The sequence below is a fragment of the Neltuma alba genome, unplaced genomic scaffold (assembly GCF_004799145.2).
Source record: "Neltuma alba isolate B1F8T4 unplaced genomic scaffold, ASM479914v2 tig00012081_pilon, whole genome shotgun sequence".
Lineage (NCBI taxonomy): Eukaryota > Viridiplantae > Streptophyta > Magnoliopsida > Fabales > Fabaceae > Neltuma > Neltuma alba.
In genome coordinates, this window is record NW_021636640.1 from 42,718 (window position 1) to 64,433 (window position 21,716).

Consider the following 21,716-nt stretch of genomic DNA (forward strand, 5'->3'; position numbering starts at 1 on the left):
TTATGGAGACAAAGACCCAACGGATCAGGAGAGAACGTTTTACTGGCAAATTCAAATGCTTCAAAGCAAGCTTCCAGACTAGCAAAAGCCGCTTGTGTTCACATGTACAAGTCATACCACATTCATGCAGTCATACTTAAATACTATATCCGTATATCACTCTATTTTTCAGAGAAAGACATCTCTATACGATGGCATAAAGAGCCACTCCTACTTAAATACCCTATGCGCGTGTGAAGACCATCGCCTTTGCAAGTTCTAGTCCTAAGTTCCGCCCAAACAGCTTTTCCACAATAGTTAATGCAAACTCCATGGAGGTCCCTGGTCCTCTGCTAGTAATAAGGTTGCCGTCAACCACAACCCTGTTTTCAACTTCGCTCTGATCTGATAACTTACTGCACATAGCAGGAAAGGCAGTAGCCTTCTTACCCTGTAACAGAGGGCACAGAGTATCTCAATTTTACAACATAATGCCGTGAATAAGCACATTCTGCACATCAAACAGGATTAATTCTAGTTTAAAATTCTACATCTATCATATCTACATATCTATTCTATATATATCGCAAAAATTATGTAAAACCGCATTACTCATAAGTCATGAATAGCTCATCTTTGCACTTAGTATCCACAACCTAGGTCAGAGTAATTTTAGACACTTGCTATCTGGCATAATATCAACTGGATATCTCTAACAGCACATTAATTACTTTCATCTAATGAAAACAAGAGGGGGCAAATCCAGAAAACTTGTAAAGTTTTGTGTAAAGAACCTATGCCTTGAATCAAGATATGCAGTCGTTTCTCTTGTATTCCAATGAAGAGTTGGCCATATAGTGAAGATACATGTCATTTCATCAATATTTCCCAACGAGCTGTCCTTAGAATGAAGGTTGATCGACCCCAAAAAGAAAAAGGGGGGGGGGGAGGTACCTTTAGCAAGCCATGGGGCTCCAGGACTAATGCTGGGGATGCACAAATCGCTCCATAATATCTGTTCGATTCTCTCTGCTTTTTCAGCAGACTGACCAGAGTTGCTGACTTTGCAAAAGCTTGGGCACCTCCAAGCCCACCCTGCAGACAGTGAATTATATTTACAACTTAAACAAATACTAGCTGGTGGCTACCATGGGCAAAACAAGATGCAAACTTACTGGCAGCACAATCAGGTCATATGTAAGTTTAGCTGCCTCATCAAGGAGCATGTCTGCCTCCAGTTTTACTTTCCGCGAAGCTAAAATCTCTACTTTGTCCTCAACAGAAGCAACTACAACATTTGCTTTTGCTCTTCGCAGAACATCAATGATAATGACAGCTTCCATTTCCTCAGTGCCATTAGCAATTGGTACAAGTACCTGAGAAGACAATGCAAATACAATAGCCAACCAAAGTCATTTTGGGGAAAAGAATGGCTACTGTTGCTATAAAATAACGAAAAGTCAAATTCTCAATAGTTGACGAAGAAGAAGAAAGTCCAAAGCCGAAAACAAACCCTAGGGGGATTATCACATGTCCATTGGACTGGGTTTAGCTCAGTAAAAGTATATTCATCCCCATGATTGGATCGCATGACCTGAATTAAAAAATAAAACATGCAAATATCTTAATAATGCTCGCATTTGTATGTCAAAAAGCAGCTGCAACAAGCTCAATCTCATAAATAACCTGACCAGTTATTCAGTGGTATGAAATAAGAATTAAAATACATTGCAACTCTTCATTAGGATTTTGGAAGAAAGATTAGCAACTGCTAACTCATTCCTGGGAAATGCAAGTGCCAACCATCTAAACAAAACAAGAACCCTCTCAACCCTTTTTCTTATTCTTCCAGAAGCCCTGACTAGTGCTTCTTCGGGTCAATGTTCTTGCTGAATAGCAAAATCTATATGGCCCTCTTTTTTCCCTCTTAAAAACGGGAGGGAAAAAAAAAAAACTGCTAGAATTATCAAGAAGTAAGTCTTCACCAGTGGACCAGCAACTTCGTTCGCCTTCTCCTTTCCATATAACTGCTCAACCAGTGCAACGCCAAAGTCCATGGTAGTGCCTGGTGCACGGCTTGTCACAACTCTTCCATCCAGCTGCACTATTGATTCAACAGCAGTCGCATGAGATGCCAATTTATCCATAAATGATGGATGGCCAGTTGCCTGTCAGATTACATTACACCCATTACCACAAATCCATCATTCATTTGATTTGTTAGAACCTACAAGAGCACATAACTCATTGTGGGTTCTAAAAAGGTTAATGTCAAGTAATCAGCCAACTTACCTTCAGACCCTTCAGCAAACCCCATGATCCAAGTACGACGGCAGGAGCAGCGCATATTGCAGCATAAAGCCGTCCATCTGCAACGTGCTTTTTCACTAAGCTTTCCAAAGTTTCACAGTCTCTGAGATTATCCACACCTGGAACACCTCCCTATCGTAGAAGAACTTCAGAGAACTCGAAATTAAGAGACTGAACAATACACAGAACAGAATGTTGCTCTCTTTTTTTCCCATCAAAACTCAAATGCAAAGATTTATTTCACGTTATACATTTTGTCGGCTGGGTCAAGTGAGTCGGAGACAATCAAAATAACTTCTACGGCACAGCAAACAGCGATAAGGACGAAATCGATGATCAAACATAATCAAGACTCAGAAAGAGGAATGTACAGGTAAAGCGACAAGGTCGAAAGCAGTATTAGCAACATCAGAGACAGGAGCATCGGCGATGATCTTGACGCCATGTAGAGCTTCAACACGAAGCTGCTTCCCAGCAGAAGCAACGACAACGTCAGCTCCCGATCGTCGGAGAACATCGATCGTAATCACAGCCTCCATAGGCTCCGAGCCATTGGCAATCGGAACCAGAACCTGACAATTCCCCCACCCCAAACAAGAGCAATCTCGGCATCAGTGATCGATCCCACTACGACAAAGTTTTAAATGAAACAGAAGAAGGAAGAGAGGCTTGGTTTACCTTTCGAGCAGTGGAAGCCATGGCTGTTGCAGATGCAGAGACAGAGATAAAGCGTTTCTTGAGAAGGGCGGGCTTGGGAGTGAAGCTGGAAAAGGAAAGAGGGAGTTCTAGAATTGAGTAACGCAAAGCCATTTTATGCTTCAGCGTGATACTGTGTGAGGGACTGGGAGACCCGTGGGTGCGGATAACTCGCATCTTGGGTTCGAGCTTGGGTCTTGCCAACACGTATCTCATTGATGTTGATTAGCTGCTGTGATTTTGCCACGTAAAAAGATACCAAATTTAACTGATCTGATTTTGCCACGTAAGAAGACGAGAGAATCACGCCCTGCAATGGCAATGCATTGCCCTTTTGCTCGTTAGCTCCTCTTCGTTGAATATTTGGCTTGGGCTAACGCACCGGTTTGGTCTCACGTTTTTGTGTCAGCTGATCGAACGAGGTCCAAGTTGCATATATGAATATTTTTTAACATCTAGTTCTATAAAATTATCTTTTTATCACCAACAAGGATTCATATGGAAAAAAATTAGCATGTTTTATTAAAATAATATGATGACAAATATCTTAAAAAATTATGCCATACTTTTTTTAAAAGAAAAGGCATGAAAATATCAATATATTTAGCATTTTATTTATAGTGTATTCAGTACTTGATACATTAGTTTTGGTGAATGATATAATTAAATAATAACATTCAAGGAGTGTTAGGTAAACTAAAAAATAATACTCCTCCGGTCCTTAATATAAGACCCATTTAACTAATTTGATTAGATTAAGGAAGTTAGGTAAGTTAGTTAATTGTAATAAATATGACACGTTTTTCCTAAAACACCATAATCTACCCCCTCTCCTTCTTCTACTTGATTATGGTTGATGGAGTATCCATAGGGGTAATTTAGGGATTATTGATAAATATGAGAAATGGGTCTTATATTTAGGACCAAAACCAACTCAATAATTGGGTCCTATATTAAAGACCGGAGGAGTATTAAAATATTGAGTATACCATAAATAAAATTAAAATACTAGATGTTATGAGAAATACTATCAAAGCCTTGCATCTTATTTTGTTTTAATCATAAATTGTAATATTGGGGGAAATAACTCCCATTCTGTCAATCTAGTAGGTTCATTGAAAGCCAATCACATTGCCCGTGATGTCATAATTAAGCTCCATTATTGGTAATTGCTCCGCTACTATATGCTACTATTAAACAACGTTATCTTCGTCCCCCACAAAAAGAAACCCTGCCATTTTATTAATCCTTAAATACTGCAAAAACGGCAAGGCGGGCCTGAACGTAATTGTCTTGGTGTTCCCTCCCCGCTCCCAACGATCACTTAAAAAATTAGTTTGCCGTGTATCAATCATATGAAATCCTATCAGGTTTAAAAAAAAAAAATCATATGAAATATTATGAATTTTCCAATGAATCCAAAGTGGATAGACTATTCTGGAATTTTATTAAACATTTTTGTTGGCCATGTAATAAATATATATCCCTTTCTGAAAGTCTAAATAAATGTAATACTGGCTCATAAAATTATACCCTATAAAATAAATCATTAAGAACTTTTCTTGATATTTAATTACACGGATTATTTTTATAAAAGGTGCACTTAAATTTTTTTTTCTAAAAATATTTCATCGTCTTAACTATCACATAAAAAATTATACTACTTCCGGTCCTTATTATAAAAGCTAGTTGATTAATTTGAGTATATTAAAAAAAACTAGTTAAATTAATTATTTGTAATAAATATGTGTTGTCTTTCATTAAATATTCTTACTAATAAAGTGCATTAATTAGAGTTATCATTATTATAAAGACTATCTTAAAAAAAACATGAGAGACAAATCAAAATAGATTATAATCTTATATTTAGAATCAAAATAAAAATTAAATTAGTTTTTATATTAAAAACCGGAGGTATAGTATCATTAATTACATATGTTGGAGGTTAACATCCATTACTTTTACTATCATGTTGAGAATAAATTCCGTTAGTCAAAACAATTTATTATTCTTAGTAATGGTAATAAATTGAAGAAGAGATTTTGGAGCTTGTGTGCATTTATATTTTTTCCTAAAAAGGAAACATAAATATCTATACTGTAACTAATGCAATAAATCAATAATGAAAATATTATAACATTCTACTAAAAAAAATGTTATAACGAAAAAAAAAAGAAGAAGAAGAATTCTAGAAAATTTTATTTTCTTTCAGAAAAGGAGAAGAAACTCCACTTTTTGAGCTCATCTGCAATGCCCATGGAAGGGGTTAAACTTGAATAAAAGCAGCCACAAAGGGACAAAGTTAAGTGGAAATGGGAGCGTACAAGTCGATGACACTCTCACTCATGGCCTCATGGAAAGTGCTTTGAGAGAGAGAGAGAGAAGGAGCTCTTAGAGAGGGAGAGCGGTTTCTGCCATCTGCTCCGCTTTGGAAACAACATTTCGTTCGCTGCCGGTGCCGATGAGGTTTGGTGTGCTTTTGAGAATGAAGCTAATGCAATCTGTATCAGCTTTTTCGTCCAGTTTCTTCTGCTAGGGAACCCTAATTGTGGAGTCCGGTCATCGTGGAGAATGCACTGCCAAGGTTGCTGGAATTTCTGGTCCTTACTTGTTTGTTGACATGCATGCCAAGTTCGATGAATGTGGACATGGAAGGTGGATTGTGGATCTCTTTATCTGAAATTTGAGCTGTAAAGGTCATGATTCTCACTGAAATGTGAAGCTGATGAGCTTTTGTGCTTTTCATTTTCTGGTTCTTCTTGCATTTCTGAATTTTCTCTGTGTATTGACTCTGTGATCCTCTGGGATCAATGCATGCGGGTGAGATGGTTCAATTTTGTCACAGGATTCATGTTTTCTTCGTTTCTCTGTGTTTGCCTGTCTCATTGGAACGTCTTGTTCAATCAATGAGTGTTCGATCTTGCATGCCCACTGTTTCGCTCCCAGTGTTTTAACTCAGTAGCTCGCATGCTGTTCTGGCTTAAAAATGGCTTGAATATGAAGTTATGTTTGTTTCTGAAAATGTTATAGATGAGTTTTGGTGCTTATCGAAAGCACAAGAACTTCTGCTTATATTCCATAAACAATGTCTTGGTAACTTGGACACCGTATAAAAAGCATAAGAACTTCAGCTTATATTACATAAACCATGTTTTAGTAACTTGGATACAGTTTAAAATTGAAGCAAATTATAGTCTATTAGAAAATATTTTTACTTCTTTCGAGTTGCATCCAGGATGTTAATGCATTCTATTTACCTTATTATGTCAATCATACGCTTAGACCAGCGATTAGAAAAACTTTTGATATTTTTCTTGGGATAAGAAAAATGAAACGAAAAATATTTATCATCAACTCACGAAGGTTTGTGTGGGAAAAAAGATGCGCATATTGTAATTTGCCAGGCTTACAAGGACACACTGCATCGTTGTCTAGTTTCCAAAATTATTTTGGTTCATTTTAACGTGATGCATTACTACTTGGTAATTCCTGTCATGCAACACGAGCCATCCTCCTTTCCTCTTTCAGGCCTATGTGAAACCGCCTCTGCCAAGAAAAAGGAAAATAGTGTAAAACCTATGTTGATTTTCACAGCATTACATGTCCTTTGCAAACAATTCCTTTTGTACTGAGTTAATTGCATCATTCCGAGATCGTCAAAATCCAAGCGACTTCTTTTTTTTTGGGCTGAGCTTAGTAACAGTTAAGGGAGTAGGTTGTGGGAAAACAATATGTTGACAGTTTATGCTTGATAGAATCGCATCATATAGAAACGGTGTCACCTTTTTGCTGTGCTTGGCCATTTTTGAATTGCGTGTTGATGTGTCCAGAATAATATTACAAACTTTGAATCACCATGACAGAATTGGTGATTATCATATTTTGGTGCGTTTTTACCAGTTTCATATTTAGACTTTTAAATTCTTCTTCTTCTTTTTGTGTTTATGTTTAGTTTTGCCTTGCTTTTTGTTTGAACCCTTGTTTCAGTAATTTTTGCTTCATATTCTTATATTGAGGTGATGAGACTTTTTTTTTTTTAGGTTGGTTTATAACATGCCAGAGCTGGGTTTTTATGATGGCAGCAACATGCAGAACCGGTAAGCAAAGGTTGTAAATAACTAGAACAGTATTCACTGTAAGAGATGATACAAAACAAAGAAATAGAGGATTTATATGATGACAGCTTTGAAGGTTCTAATGATGAAAGACGGATTTTTACTGAGGTATTTTTCAGTAAAGACAGTGTTCAGCCTAGTCAGAGGTGTCTGGTTACTGGAGTCATCAACTTTGAATGTGAATCTAGTAAAAACACAAATATTTCACTCTGCTCCAGCAATGAAAACTCAGTTTTAACAAGCCCCTCTTCTTCAAAAGTGACCCATTCTGAGGATGATTGTGATGTGGTTCAGAATTTCAACGAGACCGCTCTTGATTCTGTGCCTGAGAGATTCAATTATGAAGGCCCAAATCATGAGGATGTAAATGTCAAACGCATGAAATTTTCCCTGCATCAACTACCCTGTAGTAGATCCAATTTCAAAAAGGTTTTGAATTCACCAACACTTCTAAAAGAATATGTTACTGACGTGTCTGGTGCTGTTACAGACTTTGATAGTAAACCACTTTCTCTTCGTTTAGTTGAATCATCAAAGAATGGTGTGATATCTAGTTGCTATCTGTTGAGGCATAGCATGATGCTGAACAAAAAAAGAGCTAAGGATGGTGTAGATGTTTCAAATTGTAAAAAAACCTCTGCAGATGGAAATTTGGCCAAAGAAGTAGCTACAAGTAAAGTGACTGCTTCTCCTGTTTCCCAAGAGAGTTTCGCAAATAGGCTTGCAGTAACAAGTTCATCAATCACTGCTGTGGAGAAATCTGGATCTCATTTGCAACTTGAGGAGATGCCTAAAGGATCTTTATCCTATGTTGTGGATAAGTCAAATTTATCATTGACACCTGAACTTAAGAAGGACCCCCGTGATTTATTGCATTACCGTTGTGTGCAGTTGCTTATGATGGCAGGATGGTCTATTGAAAAGCGTAAGAGACCTTGTAGACGCTACTTTGAGTCAGTCTATTGGACACCAGAAGGAAGGCCAGTTCGTGAGTTTATAAAAGCTTGGAGGTTATGTGGTCAGTTTTTGTCTGCTGACAAATACAATTCGATGCAGGATAATTGTAAAGAATGGACTGATATTAGTCAATTCTGGTCTGATCTATCCAGTGCATTGATAAATGTTGAAAAGGCAATGAGCCAGTCAGAGCCTGCTGCCATGCTAGCTTATCAGTGGTGGCTCCTGGACCCTTTTGTAGTAGTAATTTTTGTTAAACGAAAGATTGGTGCACTGAAAAAGGGGGAGCTAGTGAGGGTGAGTCGAAGTATAGTTTCTAGAAATTATAGGATGGCATGTACTACCAAAAGTTCAACTTGGAAGGATACTTCTGCAGCTCGATTTGATCTGAAACATGACTCAGCTTTTCTTTTTGATTCTGCTACTGCCACAACATCTCTGCTCAACTACCATGCCAGTAATCAGAAAACCGGGGATGGAAATAACGTAGGATATGAACAGACAATTAATGGGGTAATAAAACTACCAATATATGAAAGCAATAGCATTATTAACCAGGAAGAGATGTACTTAGAACACAATGCTGACGGCATAGGAAATCAATGTAGGAAAGTATCTGTGTATGAAAGGAGTAGTCTTGGTGTAGGCTTGTTACCTGATGACGGGTTGGGTTTTACTGGTACACGGTCAAGTGCTTGTACTTCCAATGTTACTATAACTTCTGGAAATTCAAATCAGGTATTTAGAGGGCTTGAGGTAAACACTTCTCTGGAGAGCAATGTTAGAAATTTTGAAAGCTCTGATCAAAAGTACTCGGAAAATTTGTTGGAAACAAGCAAGATAGTTGATGGGGATGTGCTAATGGGCGAGGCAGAGGAAAAGGATCCGTTGAATGGCAAAGTTCAGGATCTTTGTGGAAGTTATCTGGAGGAAGACCTGAATAGATATCCACATGGACCAAGACGTGGCTTGGTTCATTGTCCTGCCTCAGAGGCTGTTCAGCAGTCTGAATATGGTGAGGAAGGGGGTGAAAAAGGCTCAAGAGCTTCTGTGCAGACTGTGGTTGAGACAGCCAACACATGTTCTACCCCTGATGTTACTCTGAAAAAGAAAATACGGAGGAAGTGTAAAAGGGTATCTGAAATCAAACTGAGTATGTTATATGAAAGTGACATGATGGGTTCTACAGTTACAGATGAGTTTCAATTAACAAATGGTGACTTATGTGGTAATCACTTAGAACTTGAAGAGGGTGAGCATGTAGTTGACAATGCAGAGGATAGAGGAGTCCACAGGAAATTGTCATCAATCAGTTCATTCCGGCAACAACATACTGAGAGAACAAATGCAAAGTTTAGAAAGAGTTGTCACAACAATGACCCTATAACTGAAGAACCGAGGTCTAGTGGATGCCAGATTGCAGATGATGACCTGCTGGTTTCAGCTATTTTCAAGAAAACAGGTTTCATCTCAAAGACAACTCAGGGTGAATCTAAATCTAAATCCTACAAATCAAGAGCTCAGAGAAAGCTGAAAAGGCAAAAGGGTCATTGCAGGTTGCTACCAAGGAACCCTGGCAATGGAGGGAAGCGCGTTAGGGAAGTCAAGAGGTGTTATCTTGGGGCAAGAACAGTGCTATCATGGTTGATTGATAATGGGATCTTATCCATAAATGATGTGATTCAATACCGAAACCTTAAAGATAATGCTGTCATTAAGGATGGTAGGATTACCGGGGATGGTATTATATGTAAGTGTTGCAATAAGTTGCTTACATTATCTGAGTTCAAGTATCATGGTGGGGATAGATTAAATCGCCCTTGCTTGAACCTTTTTATGGGGTCTGGTCAGCCTTTTACATTGTGCCTGCTTGAAGCTTGGTCTGCTGAATACAAGGCCAGGAAAAGTGGGAATCAAACCATGAAAGAAGACGATGATGATAAAAATGATGACTCCTGTGGATTGTGTGGTGATGGCGGTGAGTTGATATGCTGTGATAACTGTCCATCAGCTTTTCATCTTGCTTGTTTGTCCGTTCAGGTTCGTCTGCTCTTAGGTTTCTCCTCTCCCCTATTCTTCTGACTTTCATTCATATTTATACTTTAACTGAAAATAAACTTCATAGTTTTGATTTTTGCTGTAATGTGGGCATTCTACTGAGTAATTATTTCAATGTTTCTCTCTGCCTTTCCTGACCCCCCCCCCCCCAATAGAGAAAGTTCTCCCTCCGTATGCTTCATCTTTGATGCGCTCGAGGGCATGCTTACATAGCAGCATTACATATGCAACTCTGCCCTATTTTCCCCCTGATATGGTGATAAATTCTTTTTGTCATTTAGTTGGTCTGGTCTGTAGCTAGTTTGCTTTTATATCTAGCCAGTTACTGGAAAAGTGCAGACATGATGGGTGATAGAGGTACTCTGTGCCCTCTATTATATTTAAACTGTGATTTGTTAGCAAACGTGCATGTTTAGTTTGGTTGCTCTTAAATAAAGGGTATCATTGGGTTTATTATTTTTCCCCCTTTATTTGATAAATGAATTCCTTCATGTTAGTAAATGTGAACTTCTCTAGCATGAGCTTGTGTTTATATATTTTCCTGACTTGTTACCTTCCTTCTTGTACATTGCATTTGATTATCATGTATTCTTAACCAAATTGTGTTTGAAAACCTGATCCTTTCCTTTCTTTTGGAATTTTGCGGATGTCATGGTTATCGTAGTTTTCTGGTCATGCTTCAGATAGTGATATCAAAGTATGTTTTATACCCCAGGATATCCCTGAAGGCAACTGGTACTGCACAAACTGCACTTGTCAGATTTGTCAGAATTTTGTCAATGACAAAGAGGCTCCTGGTGCTCGTGATGCACTGCAATGTTTACAGTGTGAACGTAAATGTAAGTATGACTGCCATAATTATTAAAATTGTACAATTCATGATGTGAAACCAGTGACCTCTAATTGAGTGACAGCCACATCATCACATGAATTCACGATTCAGACGTGTGAAAACTGTGAACTAATTTCTATAAATATTTGCAACTTTTTGATGAGTTGGCATTTTGAGTGCAATCAATTTTTAGGGTATTACCTTGTCTGTCTTGGCTTGAACCATAATTGTTTACAAAGATTCTCGGCTGATTTTTTTCTGTGCTTTCTGCTTTGTGAATCATTCATGACGACTCCATCTAATAATTACAATTTTTAATAAATAGATCATGAAAAGTGTCTGAGTGGAGGCAGTAAACCAGAAGGGGAAGTTTCTGACAGTTGGTATTGTGGCCGACGCTGTCAAGAGGTACAGTTGCAAGCGCCAAACTTATGTACTTCTATTAGTTGATAGAGGATTTGTTAAATTTAGAAACTGAAGGTTTGCCATTTTGTCCAAGCTTACAACGATGCAGTATTAACATGAAGAAGGAGCAGATCAACAAATTGAAATATTAATATTTTCTGGCTTCTTGACGTAGATAATGCGGCTAATAGCATGATTAGAGTTGTAACTGTGCTTATTATTCATCTGTCATCACTGATCATTAAGTCACTAAATATTATTAAACGGCACGAATATCCTATATCTGCTTTTTTTTTCCCCTCTCCTTTTTTTTTTTTTTTTTGCCTAAAGATTTGACCTTTTAGCGTGTGCAGGTATACACTGGTCTTCAGTCACGGGTTGGACTTGTTAATCACATTGATGGTGGCCTCTCATGGATGCTTCTTAGATGCATCCAAGATGACCAAAAGGTTCATTCTGCCCAGTGGTTAGCCCTCAAGGCGCTATGCAATACAAAATTAGCTGTTGCCCTTACCATCATGGAGGAGTGTTTTTTGTCAATGGTGGATCCTAGAACAGGCATAGACATGATACCCCATGTTTTATACAACTGGGGGTGAGTTCCTTGTAATTTTGATAACTCTCCCTCCTTGATTTGCTGTTTACCTTATTGTCTTTTCCACTTTGTAATTTGCCTACAAGTTCTTTGTGTCCTCTTTAAGGTTTAACAGCTTTTATTTCCATACGATATTTAGGTCCGATTTTGCTCGCCTGAATTTTCAAGGGTTTTACACTGCAGTATTGGAGAAAAAGGATGTCTTAATTTCAGCAGCATCTATCAGGTAAAGTAAATGTTCTCATGGAATTTATGTCAAAACTGAACTGAGCACATCTATGTGAAATGGATCTGTTTAGCTAATTTAATGGAAGGTAAAGCCCATAATTATGCTGCTGCTGCCTCCTGTTGACATATGGAATTGGCCATTTCATGAGTATATCTATGCGGCATCCTTGTGTTTATTGTATTCTCCTTAGGCCTTTTACCCTTTTGCAGGGTGCATGGAACTACAGTTGCAGAGATGCCACTTATTGCAACTTGCAGTAGGTATCGTCGGCAGGGAATGTGCCGACTCCTTTTGAGTGCAATTGAAGAGGTGTGATATGATTCTGCTGTAGTTTCATGTTAATGGTTCCGCACTTCATTCCTTGTTGTCTCAAGCATTTTGTATGGGTATATGTACTTCTTTTGTCTGCAGATGTTAATATCTGTCAAGGTAGCAAAGCTTGTGATAGCAGCCATTCCAGATTTAGTTGAGACTTGGACCAATGGCTTTGGATTCAAACCTTTAGGTGATGATGAAAGGCAGAAACTGAACAAAATAAACTTGATGGTTTTTCCTGGGACTGTATTACTTGAAAAACCCTTGTTCAAGGAAGATAAAGCAGAAGGTATTGTCATTTTTTTTATATGGACAACAAGCTAATTTTAGACGATATCCTCCATATTTATATCAGATCTAATCTATTTTATACTCTACTAAAGTAGGTGTCTATTGTGAAGGAATGGCGATGACTGAATCATTGCAGCAAGATGTTGGAGGCACATCTGCTGATGAAATTGGTACGAAGTCAGACGCCGGACTTGGTTGCAGCAAGAATGACAGAGATTGCAGAATTGAATCACTGCCGCAAGATGTAGAAAACAATTCTACTGATGAACTTAGTAACAAGTCAAAAACGGAACATGTTTGCGGCAAGAATTTCCCAGATTACAGAGCTGAGCCACCTTTAGGATTGAAAGAACCAGCAGATTCGAGTACCTATTTAAGTGGAGAGAAGATCATGGGCTTTGTAAACAATATGCAGGAATTGAGAATTAACGGCAAAATGGACTCCACAAATGAGTCTGTGCAGCACTCTAGTGGGAACTGTTGCATGAACAAAGACGGTACCGAATCAGTAGTAAGAATTGTTGAGAACAGAAATATCAAAGCGGGTGAAGGTCAGGAGAATGGCTTGTGGGGCCCTTTTTTGCAAATGTCCTGCAAAGCAGCATTAGGCAACAATTTTGACGTGGATTCCATAATTGAATCCTCCGGGATGTATGATGAAACACAGCTCTCTTTGGAACAGAACTCGCAGGAGGCATGTGAAATGATGAATGAATGAAAATCAGAAAGGAATTGGTTGTTTAGAGAAATGGTATCATTTAGATGGAACTTATAGGTCAGAAGAGTACATTGAGAAAATTTGACTGTAGCAAAACGTACAATAGAAAGTCAAAGCGTAACGGGCTAACAGATTGTGACCCATAATGTATTCAACATAATTAACTCTAACATGCGATTACAGAAATTAAGAACTGCATCTAGAGTGCCAAAAATATGCATTCGATTTACTTGGCTTTAAACTAAATGGAAAGAGGGAATAATCTCACAAGGTTCTTTTTATTTTAAAAGATAATCAGACTTGAAGACACCAGTTTGGTGTTGGGAGTTGCTTTTATTTTCTGAGCAGGGCTCAAAAGACCCGGTGAAGATTTTACTCTCATCGTGACTCATGCCTCAGCATCCAATAATGCCCTAACCAAATTGTACTTAAACCCCAAAGTCTCCTGGAAACAATACTAAGAAATAAATACGTGCAAAATCTATAATAGATTGTCCAGTACCATTCAAACGAAAAGGAGCCATAATTTTTTTTTTTGAAAAAATTAATCTTTTAATCCTTCAAGTTTTAACTCAATTATGATTTGGTCCCTCTATTATGACTTGATGCGACTCAATCCCTAAACTTTTAACTCGGTTAAAACTCATTTCTTAAACTTTTTCTTTTTTTTTTTTATGCATGACTCAACTTGACTTATCCCATGTGGCTTCCAAGTAAGCTCCACATAGATTAGAGTTTAAAAAAAAAAAGGGTTTGCATGGCTGGCTTCCTTCATATATTCCATAGCCACCCGATACGCCGGACGACAAGTGCATCTACTCAGCCCAAGCGATTTCCCACCTCCTGTGTAACTATTCCTTCTTATTTCTTATTTCTGGTTCCTTGCTTCTTGTTCTTACAGATTCAAGGTCAAATAGATGCACCCCGATTGATTATTCATTTTTGATAGAAAAACAAGGGGGAGAAAAGAATGAGAAAGAAACGAGAGAAAGTGGGAACCAAATTCTTTATAGATCTCAGGAGCTCAACTCCTTGAACACAGCAATACTAAAGATGGACAATTATATGATTAGGAGCGTCCATTTGTTGGTTCAATTAATCATAGGCGTTGTGAGGCATGGTGGGAAAAGAAAATCCAAGCTTGCTTACTGGGAAGTGTGGGGGGAAAAAAAACTACGTATGACTGAACCCGACTGAACCCTCTTTGACGGTGACCTTAGTGGCTGCGTCGCCACATCTTTGCATTTCACGGGTGAGTCAACAAAAATAGAAAAAAGCAAGGAACTAAAAACAAGAAAGAAGGGAGGGCTTGGGCAGAATAAATGCGCTTGCCCGGTTGTGACGGTTAGTATCTGATCGAAGATATCAAGGAAGCTAGCCATGAAAACTTCTTTTTTAATTTTCTATTTAATCTACGTGGAGCTCACTTGGAAGCCACTAAGGACGAGTCAAGATGAATCATGCATAAAAAGGATTAATTTATTAAATAGAAAAATTTAAGGACTGAGTTTTAACCAGGTTAAAAGTTTGGAAATTGAGTCACACTGAGTTATAATAGAAGGATTGAGTCATAATTGAGTTAAAACTTGAAGAACCAAAAGATTTTTTTTTTTTTTTTGGCTAAACTATAGGTATCCTCCTATTGAAAGTAATCTTATTCGAGACACTGTCATCTAAGTACTAAATGTGAGCACCTTTTCTAGTGAAAATTTAAACTTTGATTCGTCACATTGTGAAGGATTAATTCATTCTGTTAGATCCAATTTCCATTGGTAAGGAGCACATATTTGAAGTGTATAAAGTGGGGGAAACAAAAAGTTGTGCAACCCAACCTCGTCCAGTTATAGGTCATCAGTTTTGGCCCAAAAGTTTTAGACCCTTAGCCCAAATATTTTGGGCTTAAGGGGGATTTAGCCCATTTGGTTCCAAAGGTCCAAGTTCAGAACCCAATGCTTTCACCACAAAGGCAAAAACAGGAAGAATGCGAGAGCCCAGACTAACTAATGATAACGGATGGCCGGATGTTACCTGGGATATACCGTTCATCGGTTTCTTTCCGGTACACACCTAATAGCTAGCTTTCTAATCACTGCACTACGGGGCAAGGCAAAGCAAGGCCAGGCCAACACCTTCCTTAATGCCATGAACGAAAGCTCCTTCAAGCTCATTCTACAGCGTGGTATAGTTCCTCACTCCCTCATAGACCCTAGACTAAGGCTTCTTCAGGTCCTGGGGTTTCTATGAGCTATGCCTTCGTCCCCCAAGTCCTTCTACGGCCGCCCACCTCCGCTGTCATCTCGTAGATCCGCGTTCCTGATAATTTTCTGCCTCTTAATCGGTGTCTCTGGCTTTCTATATGGAATCACATCCTTTCTAAGGCCGATTCACGGGTATCGATGTCTGAACACCCGGCCTAGATCCGTTCGTGTGGTTTGGGAGCAAGTTGGCAGCAACAGTGGTGGTTCGAACGATGGGATCCATGGTGGGATTGGAGTTGATAGGCATAAAGTCATGGGCTTCGTGGGGATTCAGACCGGATTCGGATCCGTAGGTAGGCGCCAGGCGCTTAGGAAGACCTGGTTGCCATCAGATCGCCAGGGGCTCGAACGGTACTGATCTTGTATCCCTTGTAAATTTCATGATTGTATGCTGTTTTCATGAATCATGAGTCCTCGTGACTCAGACGGGTGAGGAAAAGTGAATAATTTGCAGCTCTTATTGAAATAATGCTTTTATGCCCACTTCTACCCTATCGATTTTTCATTCATTTTGGATTTGGGTTTGATCTAGTTGGGATAAAGATTATTGACTGTCAGTCACTTGAAAATATAAATTATGCAAAGATCTTCTCCCTACTTACTTGGCCTACTTTATATTCTATGCAACATACGGTATCCATTAGTAATTTTGCATCATCTGAAAATGGTGTTAATTAGATTATTTATCCTCAGCATTTCTCATGTACTTCGGCTTGAAAAAGCGCCCCGTAGCCTTCGACGACAAAAGCAACTGATCTAGTTTGATGTAAATTGTTTGCTCTTAGCATGCTAAGTTCTTTTAAATGGCTGTGATTTGTAGCTTGGAAGAAGCCACTGGATTAGCATTTAGGTTTATCATTGGTAGAGCAAATGATAAATCAAAGATGGCATCGCTTCGGAAGGAAATAGCAGAATATGATGATTTCATTCAATTGGACATCGAAGAGGAGTACAGTAAGCTACCATACAAGACGTCAGTACTGAGAATTACAGAACGCTTTCTGTTACACCTGCAGTAATAGTATGTTGCTAACAGTGTTCTTTCATTTATTCAGTTTAGCTTTCTTTAAAGCTGCCTATGCACTTTTTGATGCTGAATTTTATGTCAAAGCTGATGACGATATATATTTAAGGCCAGGTACTTTATTATTGTTATAATGATTTTATACATATAGCACCTTCATTTATCAGTCTCCTCCCTCCTCAACCACATGAATAAATTAAAATTTCTGGGATTATTTTCAATTTATTGTCAGACCGGCTTTCAATACTGCTGGCAAAAGAGCGATCTCACTCTCAGACTTACATAGGATGCATGAAAAAGGGCCCTGTTTTCACCGACCCAAAACTTAAATGGTTTGTTCAGTTCAGATTTCTATTTCAGCTGTAGCCTTAATTTTATTTTTTCTGGGCACAATGCTTCTAACTCCACGTTTAGTATTTGTTGATATCTCCGATGAAATTGCTTCCAAGTTGAAATTTCGTGAGAGTATAAAATGGGCCATCTTGGTTTGATGTTGCTGATACATTGAAAAAGAAATTACTATCTATATGTTTTATGAATGAACAATCACGAAGGTGAGATTTCATAAGAATATAAAATGGGCCATCTTGGTTTAATTCAGGTTTTTTTGTCACTTGGAGTTAGCCCTGATGCTACCAAGGTGACAAGCTAAACTTCTCTGTTATTTTGCATGAAAAGTTGTAAAATGTCAATTATTTTAAGGCAGCCTCATTTATACCATGAGAAAGAAAGTTGAACCCAATTCACAAATGAATTGAACTTAGGCAATTTCAAACCTTGATGAGACACTTGATTTCCGGCTCTATGCTTTCAGAGATCAAATTGAGAATAATTTAACTTGCCAAAAGTACAATTTGTGAGCCGACAATGTTCATGAAGCGTGTCATTAAGTACTCCTGTTATAGTTAATATTAAAGGCTGAGTTATATTCAGCATATTTATTATTTCTTATTTGGCCTTTTGAGTAACTGGACTGTTAAAGCCTTCAGGTATGAGCCGTTGTCCCATTTGCTTGGAAAAGAGTACTTTCTGCATGCTTATGGTCCTATATATGCGCTTTCTGCTGATGTTGTTGCAAGCTTGGTGGCTCTAAGGAATAATAGGCAAGTATCTTCTTCCACAACTGAATTGCTTAGGCTATACTTGTTTAACTGACATATAAGTTATGAAGTGACACATGCTGCATTTATACGCATTTGGGAATCTTTGATCATCGGAAGTCTTTGTAAATTTATCTAACCAAATTACTATTAAATTTGAACGAGATTTTCCTTCTCCGATTCTATTCTTTTCTGTGTCCTGAATATTTGCCCAGGTAATAATATGGACATAGTGCGGTACTCGCCCCTTCCTAGTTCCTCTGACTGTAAATAATATTTGCACTTTTTCTTTGTTAAATCACAGTTTCCGGATGTTCAGTAATGAGGATGTTACTATTGGAGCTTGGATGCTTGCAATGAATGTCAACCACGAGAATAATCATGAATTGTGTTCCACTGACTGCACTTCCACATCGATTGCTGTGTGGGATATTCCAAAGTGTTCGGGTTTGTGTTTTGTTCATTGCAAAAATATATCATAGAATCAGGTTGTAGAAGCTTGTACTGTAGGGCTGCGCTGGATATGGTTAAAAACACATGATATTTATGGATCCTAATGACAAAACACGGGAGGGGACTGGTTGCCGTTTTTCTTGTGTATTTTTGGCTTTCATATCGGGAAAAATGAATTTAAGCTTATCTATCTTCTATCTTTCAGTACCATGAGGTATGTCTTAAAATATTTTATATGGGAGTAAAAGGGTTGCACTGCTAGAGTTTCCAGTCATCAAAAGAACGTCTTATCATATCTGTTGAAACCATGTTTTGTTAGTCAGCAAACTGGAAGCGGATTATTGTTACACTTGCAGCCTAAACCAAAGCAAGATGATATTTCTGATGATCTGAATGCTCTTTTTCTTTAGGCCTCTGTAACCCAGAAAAGAAAATGCTTGAACTCCATCAAAAGAAGAGCTGCTCTAAAAGTCCTACGCTGGAATCTGATGAATAGTATTTGTGCACCAGCAAAATTCAGAAGGTAGTGAAGGAATTGCATGCTCCCACGAGATGAGATGCGATGCTCTCATCATTTTTCTATGAAATGATCACTATCATTTCGATTCACCTTTTTCCTGTACGAAAACATACCGTCATATTTTTCCTTTTTCTCTATTTTTCTCACATCATTTTTCCAAATTTTTTATGGGTGTAAAGGGGAAAATGAAGGAGATGATTGAGTAAAGTTTTATATGTAGAACATACAAAGAGATAGACTCAGGGAGGATGCTACTAAATTTTAACTTCTGACTTCTGAGACTATATATGACTCCCACCAAATTTTGACATTCTTTGGAAGTATGGACACCATTAGCCTTCGGCTGTAAATTCAGGTTTTATGGATATTTTTATGGTGACCTGCGAATTTATGAGAACACTTTAGGCCATGTTCTTATGCTTTCCCACTGTGACACGTTTGTTCGCAAAAGAAGAATAGAAAATTAATACTTCTAGCAAAGCTGTTGTGCCATACACAATGAAGACCTGAACAAGAAGATGAATAGCACTAATTGTCATTCTGTTATTATCGATTTCTTTTAGCAATTTTTCAATGAAAGGTTAATGCAAGTATCCAGCCATGAACATTTTTGTCATAGTTGACTGAATGGAATCAGCACTGTCTGAACTTCTTTTTTTTTTTTTTTTGGGTTTTGTAATGACATGACCGCGGTCAAAACAATAGAGGATGAAGTTAAGAGAGTAAAAGATCTCTGCATCCTGATGGAGGATCTTTAGAATTGGCTGATTGATTCGATTTCCTTCCTCCAACATATTCAGCCCAGAATTTGAGAATTAGCAGCTACCTTATGTCACTCCCTCCAGTTATACTCCTCCGGTCCTTATTATAAGACTCCATTTGACTTTTTATTTGGTTCTAATTATAAGACTCCAATCCATTTTGTCTCTTATATTTATGTATTTTTTTTCAAGATAATCCTTCTAATAATGATAGTTTTAGCCAATATACTTAATTAGCAAGGATATTTTAGGAATGACAACACTTATTTATTATAAATAACCAACTTAACTTACTTCCTTAATCTCTTTAAATAAATCAATTGGGTCTTATAATTAGGACCGGAGGAGTATTTAAAGATTGTTCTCAGTCCTCATAATTCTTTGTAGAAGACTTGCTACAAAATTTGACGAAACATTTGTGATTAATTTTCAAAAATGCCATTATAAAACACCAAGTAAACTTCACTCAGTTCACCCTTTTTCATTTGTAAATTTGATTAAAGATAATTCTGAAATAGTACAGAAGTTGTTGGTATTTAACTAACTTAACTAATTTTTTTAAAATCTAAGCAAAATAGTCAAGGAGTCCTTGTAATCAAAAGACTGATGTGATTATCACACAAAGGTTTCTCTCCAGATTTGGTATTTGGAGCCTTATTTAGGCTGTTAAAAGAGCAAACCTGATTAAATCCGAACAGGAAAACGGTGAGCCCAAAAGTAAAGGGCTTGGCTAATTGTGGCCCTATTTGATTTCCTCTTCTAACTTATAAGAATAATTTTTAGTTTTTGAGAACTCCACAATAAAAAAGTTGCTTGATAACGAGTTTTTGTTGAATTTTATTTCCTTAAAATTTTACGCTATACATGTGAGTTTTATTTCATAAAAATTAAAAAAAAAAATTCTCCCTTTAGTTGCTTCTAAACAGCCAATTGTCAAACTAGTGGGGTCCCGGTGTCATTGATGAACCATACTCACTTTTTTATTTTGTGGGTTCTGAATCCTGAAAGACTAAAAACAAATGTTAAAAGTATTGGTGTTTCTCAAAATGAATTTTGACGCAGAAATTATGATGTTAATCATTGGTCATGCTTTTACTATCATTCATAATTGGCTCAATCCAAACTCACTTTTTTTATTTTTAGTTTCTGGCATTTGAAAGAATTAAAAAAAATGTCAAAACTCGTGCTAGTTCTTAATGCCCTTTAGTACATAATTTATGATGTTAATCCCTGATCATGCTTTCATCATCATCACGTCCATTATGGTTGGTTCAGGCTTAAATTTTATTGACTTTCTAATGATGTGAAGATTCCGTAAGCTTTTTTATATAGCATATTGCCAACAGTAACAAAAGAAGAAAAATAAATCAATAAGAAAAGTCACAATGATATACCTTATTTCTGATCACGTTTAGTGCTCGACAGCATTCCGAACAGAATTACTTCTAATAGAAGGATACTACCAAAAAAAAAACTTCGTTTTCCTCCTCTTTAATCACAAACCGCCGAATTTGCTCAACTAAAATTATAATAGAATATTATTACAGTATTAAATGTGAGAGTTAATAAAGAAGTTTGTTTTAATCTTAAATATAAAATATCAATCTGTTGTATTTCTTAAATATATAATTTTTTTCTTAAAATCTTCTCATTGATTACGTATATTAAGAAGATTTTTAAAATTAGTTTTCTGGTCTCGACAAATTTATTATCTAAGTCTTCTATTTAGGATACGAGAGAGTAATTAATCTGTCCCTAGGAAACGTTTCCTCAGTAAACATGGCAAGACAAGCCAGCAGCAGTGTTGATATTTTATCGAAAAAAGAAAACTTTTCCATCAATTCAGATTATGGGAACTTTCATTTGCTTGATTTGCTAATGTTGCCCCCATTCAATTCTGAAAGGGCAATAATGATTGAACATTATATTATTACTACTCAGAAACAATGAAGTCAAAGTGATTGGACCCATTACAGGTTGGTGCAGACCTCAGACCTCCTCAACTGTATTTATTTTATTTTATATTTTAAATATATATATTAAAACTTTAAAGCAGCTTATGGCCTTTAGCTGATTTTGGGATAATTTCTTTTTTTTTTT

At 37.3% G+C, this 21,716-nt stretch overlaps 3 protein-coding genes across 8 annotated transcripts; 2 read left to right on the top strand and 1 right to left on the bottom strand.

Moving 5' to 3' along the window:
• LOC114721999 (protein DJ-1 homolog B-like) lies at positions 1–3,201 on the bottom strand. The gene is made up of 8 exons (XM_028907910.1): positions 2,968–3,201; positions 2,661–2,861; positions 2,272–2,421; positions 1,965–2,147; positions 1,493–1,573; positions 1,155–1,355; positions 934–1,074; positions 1–430 (listed from the first exon to the last, which is right to left on the bottom strand). The coding sequence occupies exons 1-8, from the start codon at positions 3,199–3,201 to the stop codon at positions 224–226; spliced, it is 1,398 nt and encodes a 465-aa protein (XP_028763743.1). The 3' UTR covers positions 1–223.
• A 2,107-nt stretch (positions 3,202–5,308) lies between these two features.
• Positions 5,309–13,531, top strand: LOC114722079 (increased DNA methylation 1). Of its 6 annotated transcripts, none has more exons than XM_028908004.1 (9): positions 5,309–5,681; positions 7,026–10,097; positions 10,831–10,954; positions 11,273–11,355; positions 11,706–11,947; positions 12,087–12,173; positions 12,386–12,485; positions 12,588–12,780; positions 12,875–13,531. In XM_028908004.1, the coding sequence occupies exons 2-9, from the start codon at positions 7,128–7,130 to the stop codon at positions 13,498–13,500; spliced, it is 4,425 nt and encodes a 1,474-aa protein (XP_028763837.1). In that variant the 5' UTR covers positions 5,309–5,681; positions 7,026–7,127; the 3' UTR covers positions 13,501–13,531. The 6 variants fall into 6 exon arrangements, with proteins under 6 accessions (XP_028763837.1, XP_028763842.1, XP_028763838.1 ...); XM_028908009.1 differs by having other exon boundaries at positions 12,893–13,531; XM_028908005.1 differs by having other exon boundaries at positions 5,309–5,640.
• Positions 13,532–15,574: 2,043 nt separating this feature from the next.
• On the top strand, positions 15,575–19,264 carry LOC114721961 (probable beta-1,3-galactosyltransferase 14). The gene is made up of 7 exons (XM_028907855.1): positions 15,575–16,109; positions 16,579–16,731; positions 16,814–16,896; positions 17,015–17,114; positions 17,772–17,885; positions 18,187–18,329; positions 18,746–19,264. Exons 1-7 carry the CDS (start codon positions 15,748–15,750, stop codon positions 18,829–18,831), a joined length of 1,041 nt encoding a protein of 346 aa, XP_028763688.1. The 5' UTR covers positions 15,575–15,747; the 3' UTR covers positions 18,832–19,264.
• The last annotated feature ends 2,452 nt before the right edge of the window (positions 19,265–21,716 follow it).

Bases quoted from the DNA above. Each gene is read 5' to 3' on its own strand.
- LOC114721961 (XM_028907855.1), top strand. From the start codon at position 15,748: ATGCCTTCGTCCCCCAAGTCCTTCTACGGCCGCCCACCTCCGCTGTCA. The intron at 16,110-16,578 runs GTACTGATCTTG...TGTGATTTGTAG, and splicing joins GATCGCCAGGGGCTCGAACG to CTTGGAAGAAGCCACTGGAT. The intron at 16,732-16,813 runs GTCAGTACTGAG...TCATTTATTCAG, and splicing joins AGTAAGCTACCATACAAGAC to TTTAGCTTTCTTTAAAGCTG.
- LOC114722079 (XM_028908004.1), top strand. From the start codon at position 7,128: ATGATACAAAACAAAGAAATAGAGGATTTATATGATGACAGCTTTGAA. The intron at 11,948-12,086 runs GTGAGTTCCTTG...TACGATATTTAG, and splicing joins CATGTTTTATACAACTGGGG to GTCCGATTTTGCTCGCCTGA. The intron at 12,781-12,874 runs GTATTGTCATTT...ACTCTACTAAAG, and splicing joins CAAGGAAGATAAAGCAGAAG to TAGGTGTCTATTGTGAAGGA.
- LOC114721999 (XM_028907910.1), bottom strand. From the start codon at position 3,201: ATGAGATACGTGTTGGCAAGACCCAAGCTCGAACCCAAGATGCGAGTT. The intron at 1,574-1,964 runs GTGAAGACTTAC...TTTTTAATTCAG, and splicing joins ACGAAGTTGCTGGTCCACTG to GTCATGCGATCCAATCATGG. The intron at 1,356-1,492 runs GTTTGTTTTCGG...TTGTCTTCTCAG, and splicing joins CATGTGATAATCCCCCTAGG to GTACTTGTACCAATTGCTAA.